This window comes from Ranitomeya imitator, chromosome 8, assembly GCF_032444005.1.
Source record: "Ranitomeya imitator isolate aRanImi1 chromosome 8, aRanImi1.pri, whole genome shotgun sequence".
Lineage (NCBI taxonomy): Eukaryota > Metazoa > Chordata > Amphibia > Anura > Dendrobatidae > Ranitomeya > Ranitomeya imitator.
The window spans coordinates 57,599,962-57,607,084 of record NC_091289.1 but is presented as its reverse complement, the minus strand read 5'-3'; the positions used below and the strand labels follow the sequence as shown (position 1 = coordinate 57,607,084).

The 7,123-nt window shown below is 45.8% G+C and overlaps 1 protein-coding gene across 1 annotated transcript; it reads right to left on the bottom strand.

Annotated features, from left to right (window-relative positions):
* Positions 1-1,380: 1,380 nt before the first annotated feature.
* On the bottom strand, positions 1,381-2,118 carry LOC138648097 (noggin-like). Its single transcript, XM_069737602.1, has one exon. The coding sequence runs from the start codon at positions 2,116-2,118 to the stop codon at positions 1,381-1,383; it is 738 nt and encodes a 245-aa protein (XP_069593703.1).
* Between the last annotated feature and the right edge of the window lie 5,005 nt (positions 2,119-7,123).

Genomic DNA, 7,123 nt, shown 5'->3' with positions numbered 1-7,123 from the left:
AAAAAAATACTGATTGCAAACGCATAACAAGTGAGAAAAAAAGGTGCCACTTTTCTGGATGAAGTGCAGATTTTGCCGTGGATTCCTCTGTGCACTGCAAAGGGTGAAATGCGCAGCGAGGATCCACAGCACATACGTACAGACTGCGGCTGTCAGGTCTGGAGCGCGGCTCGCTTTATGCTGCAGGTTTTCTCTGCAGCCTGTGGGTGACATTACACGACCTCTCATCCTCGGGGCTGGCACTGTGACACAATGAGGATTTTCACTCTGGATAATATGGCTAGAAATTCTGCTGCAAATACGTTCTGTATAGCCATAGCCTCAAAGAGCTTTTCCCAGTGATATAGATGACTTATCCATAGATACTGCTATTCTGCGGGGGTCTGGGGACTTGGACCCCCATCGGTCACACATTCTGTGGATGGGCCATTATTATACATTCTCAAGAAAAATATTCAGAATAAAAGAGCCTATAGATAAAATCTACATGCGGAGGTAAATGTGGACACGGACATGTCGAGCGCCATATTACCCTGTTCTCGGGGATCTTGCTGTGTAAGCAGAGATCTTTATACATACAGTTTCTTCTCGGTTACTTTGCACCACAATATATTATTATCATCCATGTTTAGCGGATCGCATAAAACTGTACTTCTAGCTGCTCCTTTAGGACCTCAGTTGCCATCCCTGAACAATTAGTTGCCATGGTAGACTATGCCCATTGGCATTACTGCAAACACTGACAGAGCTTTGTGCCACTCTGATTCTGGTAGGGACTAGTGATGAGCGAATGTGCTGGGATAAGGTGTTACCTGAGCATGATCATGTACTAACCGAGTGATCTTGGCGTGCTCGAATAGCATGTTCCAGTCCCCGCAGCTGCATGTCTCATGGCTGTTTGACAGCTGCAACACATGCAGGGGTTACCTAACAAACAGACAACATATTATTTGAGCACGCCGAAGACTCTCGGTTAGCACACGAGCACGTTGGGATAGCACATTATCTGAGCACATTCGCCCATCACTAGGAGTGAATGCTATTCATGAACGCTTTAGGCAGTGGCACGCTTGCGTTAATGCATACCTGCCCTGATCCTTGCACCCTGTGTACTGCCAGCTGTTTGGGTTCCCCTGTGACCTTCACTCTTATCCCAGACAGCCTGTCTCACTGACTTCTAACAAACATCTTACAGGGGCGCATGCTGTCCAGATTTAATCCTTTCATTGCCATGCATTGCCTATGGAAAAACTTTACAAAGTAAAAGTTTGGAAAGCTGCTTTATTTGGTGATCTTACAGAAAACTTTTGCTCCAGTTGTACCTTCATGGCGGTGAGGAGATCAGCCCCAAATAACCTTAGCAGGCAACCTAATACATTATTACCTGCATGCACACTTACAAGCAGCCACCACAGGGTAAGGTACCTGCCTCCACATGCAGTTCTGGGATGCCCAGCCTTTACCAGCATCCTGCATCCAGCAGTGCCATGCCAATAACTTAATATGGGTAATCTGCGCCTGGCGACACTCCATCCCTGGTGGCCAGGAGCATACGGTGTTACTCTCATCACAGTCCGTGTGCCTCACCCATCTTGGCCAGAAAACAGGACCTAGATCCACCCATGTGGACGTTAGCTTGCAGCTTGCTCGCTGCACCAGCCAGCGCCGCAGTTCATCAAGCACAACATGGCTGCTGTTAGCAGAGAGTTCCGCTGGAAGTTTCAGTGAAGCAAAATTGATGTTTTGAGCCTCCTGGGTAAGCTTCCTGCGGTAACGACTGGCACCATCGAAAAGATCCTGGCTGAGCGCAGATAAGTGGCTGTTGGTGTCGTTTTCTGCAGGTTTCTCCACCGACATCCAGAATGGATCAAAGGAGGATCCTAATATTCGGAGAAGACGAGGGGTTTTTAAATGCTTGGGTTTTGGAGAATAGTGGTAATCCAGTGGCGACCGGGAGAGGCTGTAAGGACGCGTGCCAGAGGAAATTCTCCGTCGTAGGGTGCCCAATTCGGTGTCTCCTTGGTTCTCATCCAAACGTTTGGTGTCAGCTGTATTGTCCAAGTACACCGGAGACCATTGGATTCCAAGAAGTATTAACCCAATGAAGAGTGAGAACATTTCCACAGATCCTATTTTCTGGGTCTGTGAGTTTATTGGACTATGAGGTCTCTTCTGTTCCCTTGTGTGTGTGCAGCTGTCCGGTTATTAGATGTAATGTCCTTAATGCTGCATACTCCTGTGCTCACATCCCTCTATTTCTGTCTACCTCCGTTCACTTATCTTCTGCGGTCTGTCTGACCCTGGATCTGTCTTCTGCATCAGTCTGCTCCTTGACATACTTTATAATTACTCCCTCTCCGACTGCCCTCTCACCCGTTACAACAGTGGAGATGGGATACACAAGAGGGATACGAGTGTGGATAGTGCATTGATAGGAGCAAATATAGTGAATGGCTGTAAATCCGTACTGAAGTGGTATTTCAGCTAGAAGCATTAATTGCCTAGCCCACTGCTTGGCTGTATTCATCAGTGCTATAGCATTCAAAGGCAGCGCCAGTATGCATGCCTCACAGCGCTCCAATATAACGCCACATTGCCCGGGGTCCTCATTCTAGTGATTGGTGGTGTCCCACCCATCTACATTTATTACTAATTACAAGCTGGTTTAAAAAGCATGAAACAATGGAAATGAATCAACATTCTCACCCATCCCTTGTAGATTGTGAGCCTTCGCGGGCAGGGTCCTCTCTCCTCCTGTACCAGCTGTGACTTGTATTGTTTAAGATTATTGTTTTTGTTTTTATTATGTATACCTCTCCTCACATGTAAAGCGCCATGGAATAAATGGCGCTATAACAATAAATAATAATAATAACAATAACATTTATTCTTTATTAGTATATAAATACAAGTTATTTATCATATTAAATATATAAAATGGACAGTACAGTCCTTCCTTTCCGGATACTCCACATACAACAACCCTTCAGGTTCTTCCTCCTTCCAGAGGCTGCAGCTCCCTTGTGGCTGCCAGGCCTCTCAGTCTGCACTTAGTTCCAGACTTCCTTCTACTTCTGTGTCTCTGAACAACTAACTAGCTCCTCCTCCAGGTCTGGATACATATACAGGGAAGCTCCCCTGAATCCGGGTCTTGAGCTCCCCCTCCTGGCCTGGGTTCAGAATGTGTTGCATGTGTGTGCCTTACCTGGTGAAGAGAACTCCTTTGCCTCTGAGCATGACATTACCTTCCCCGAAGGAAAAGCAACATCACTGCAGCAACCGGTAACCTGGTGTGCTGCATAGACATAATGAGGCAGGCTGACAGGGGATTACCTGAGCAAATACCCTGACTTGCGTTTCACTTCTTCGTCAGGAGGCGTAACCTGGTTCCTCACTGTGATGGCAGTCCATCTTGCATTGACCTCAATGGAGATATGTACTGCAGCATCAAGCAACTATTATACTTCACAACAGTGCAGGGTTCACAGCTCAGTTCTTTTATACCTTTTGGCGATGACGATACAAAAACAAAAAATTCCACTAAAATGTTGTCTTAGTCACAGATTTCTCACTATCACAAGAGGCAATAAGTAAAAATTACCCCACAATTTGTTAAAAATCTTGTCCCAAAACTGGAAATATCCCATATGTGGTTAGAAATTTCAGTTTTGGCACACTGCTGAGCTCAGAAGGGAAGGAGCGCCATTTCACTTTTGTAGCATGGATTTTTCCTGGTATATTTTGCAGGTGCCATTTGCAGAGTCCCAAGTGTGTCAGAACACATGTACCCCTCTCTTCTCCACAAGGGATCACACTTTGGAAATTACACCTTTTACGGAATTCTTCCATATCAATCTTCCAGAGGCTTTGTGCCATTAGTACTGTAGAATCCCCCTATAGTGCCATTGACAGGTAACAGACCTGAGCAGGGGAATTTTTATTTGCACAAAGACTTGAAGTTTTTACTAATAGCATATTGAGGTATATAACATTTTGGATCGGATTTTGGAGATTAAAGCCCCCGTCACACATAGCGAAATCGCTAGCGAGATCGCTGCTGAGTCACAAGTTTTGTGACGCAACAGCGATCTCAGTAGCGATCTCGCTTTGTGTGACACGTAGCAGCGACCTGGCCCCTGCTGTGAGATCGCTGGTCGTGTCGGAATGGCCTGGGCCGTTTTTTGATCGTTGAGGTCCCGCTGGGTAGCACACATCGCTGTGTTTGACACCTTACCAACGACCTCTTTGACAGGACGTCCCATTGAATCGTCATGAAATAGCATCGTTGCACAGGTCGCTACAGGTCGCCGCATCGCTACTGCGTCGTCGGGGAGATCGCACTGTTTGACATCTCACCAGCGATCACATAGCGACGCAGCAGCGATCCCTGACAGGTCGTATCGTTGTCGGGATCGCTGCTGCGTCGCTAAGTGTGACGAGGCCTTTAGACAGGAATCCCAACGTAAGTGCTGTGCATAGCAAAGGACAAATATTGACTGACCCTCGGGGCTTGTTCACCCATCCAATTTTCTTGTAAGAGTGCTATCAGTGGTTTTCATGGTTTTCACGGATAGCACTCGCTATCATATTCTCTGGGGCTGTGCACTTCTGATTTTTTCCTCAGCGTGAGTGGCCTGTGGAAAATATCGGAGACATGTCCTCTATTGATCAAAATCAGTAATGCTAGTCTATTCATCTGTGAAAAAATCAAGGTGGTGAACAATCAGTTTGTTCTTATTATTATTTATTATTATTCATTTTTATAGCGTCATTTATTCCATGGCGCTTTACACGTGGAAGGGGCAATTATAGACAAGTACAATCAACATGAGCAAAACAAGGCATACAGGTACAGAAGGAGGGAGGACTCTGCCCGCGAGGGCTCACAGTCTGCAGGGGATGGGTGAGGATACACTAGGAGAGGGTAGAGCTGGTTGTGCGGCGGTTCAGGAGGTTGAGGATCACTGCAGGCTGTAGGCTTGTCAGAAGAGGTGAGTCTTCAGGTTCCTTTTGAAGGTTTCTATGGTAGGCGAGTATCTGATGTGTTGGGGTAGAGAGTTCCAGAGTATGGGGGAAGCACGGGAGAAGTCTTGGATGGGGTTGTGGAAAGAAGAGATAAGAGGGGAGTAGAGAAGGAGATCATGAGAGGATCGGAGGTTGCGTGTGGGTAAGTATCGGGAGATCATGTCACAGATGTATGGAGGAGACAGGTTGTGGATGGCTTTGTAGGTGATAGTAAGGGTTTTGAACTGGAGTCTCTGGACAATAGGAAGCCAGTGAAGGGCTTGGCATAGGGGAGAGGCTGGGGAATAGCGGTGAGACAGGTGGATTAGTCGGGCAGCAGAGTTTAGGATGGATTGGAGCGGTGCCAGAGTGCTAGAGGGGAGGCCAGGGAGTAGGAGGTTGCAGTAGTCGAGGCGGGAGATGATAAGGGTGTGCATTAGTGTTTTTGTGGTTTCATGGTCAAGGAATGTGCGGATCCAGGAAATATTTTTGAGTTTGAGTCGGCAGGAGGAGGCAAGGGCTTGGATATGTGGCTTGAAAGAGAGGGCAGAGTCGAGGATCACCCCGAGGGACCGGGCGTGTGGGACTGGGGAAAGTGAGCAGCCACTGACATTGATGGATAGGTCTGGTGGAGGGGTAGAGTGAGATGGGGGAAAGATGATGAATTCTGTTTTGTCCATGTTTGTATATGAAAAAATCTGATGTGAATGAGCCCTTATACCAATTTTTGAGAGGCATAATGAACAAATAAACAGCAGTTTGGGAATTGTAGTCTTTTTATGCAGTTCTCTGTGTGTTTTGTGTGGTAAAGTGATAACGGCTTTATTGTCCGGGTCAGTACATCACATTTTTATGTTTTCCTACCTAGGCACAGTAAAAATTGCTTTTTATAAAAAATAATTTTTGCATTGCTATATTCTGAGAGTTATAACTTTACTTTTCCACCAACAGACCTATATGACGGCTTTATTTTTTGGAGGGATGAGTTGTTTTCAGTAATGCCATTTTCATATGTACAATTTTTTTAAGTTGCCGTTTTCACAATTGACTGCGGTATCAGGGGTATCTGTCTTTAATTTTTTGCTGGACTCACAAAATGCTCATTTTAGTATCAGAATTGTACCGCCATTCTGGAGGATTTTCACAATAAGTACACCATCTCCATCAGGTCTAAAAGACCTGATAAGTATATAGTCAGTATTGTAAAATCCTTCAGCGTGCACCACGGCATCACTTCTGAGACGAGTGACTGCAAGGTTATGTTGCCGTTTGTGAACTACATGGCTCTATGACACCATTTTTGCAGTGGGATTTACCAATGCAGATTTTGCTGCAGTATTATGGCTGGGGGGTGTCAGCAGCAGAAATCCCCCCCATACTATACCCTAAGGATATATCATACATTCTTCTACAGCATTACCCAAGCGTGTTACACATGAAAAATTTGCTGCAAATTTGACACATTTTACCCTTTGCAAAATCCGTGATGAATTCTGCACAAAGAACCGATGCAGAGTTTAAAATCAATTTCAGGGGAGAAATTTTCACGAACAAAAAAAATTCCATTTGTTGAATTGTCATCTACTTTGCTGATACTGTATTAGGCTGCCGTCACACTATCAGTACTTGGTCAGTATTTTACATCAGTATTTGTAAGCCAAAACCAGGAGTGGGTGATAAATACAGAAGTGGTGCACATGTTTCTATTATACTTTTCCTCTATTTGTTCCACTCCTGGTTTTGGCTTACAAATACTGAGGTAAAATACTGACCAAATACTGCTAGTGTGACCGCAGCCTCACGCTGTAGACCTTCCGTGTGTAAATTCTGCAGCAAATATACGCAATGTATGAACGTAGCTCGGGGCATAAGTGGTTTGTGAGTCCAAATGTGTCGCAGAAAAAGCAACTCAGAGAACAGCTGGCAAGAGGCGAAGTGTGCAGCAGTGACCGCCAGAGGGCGCCACATGCTTAGCAATCTCAGCCTTCTGTGAGGCGGGAGCCTCTGATACACGTGTCGTTTCTGTGTCTGCCCTCGCTGCCGATAGCGGCCATTTTTAAGAAGCCTCAGTCAGTGTCTTCATCGTTGATTATAGAGCGACCGCAGCGCCGCCTCCTCC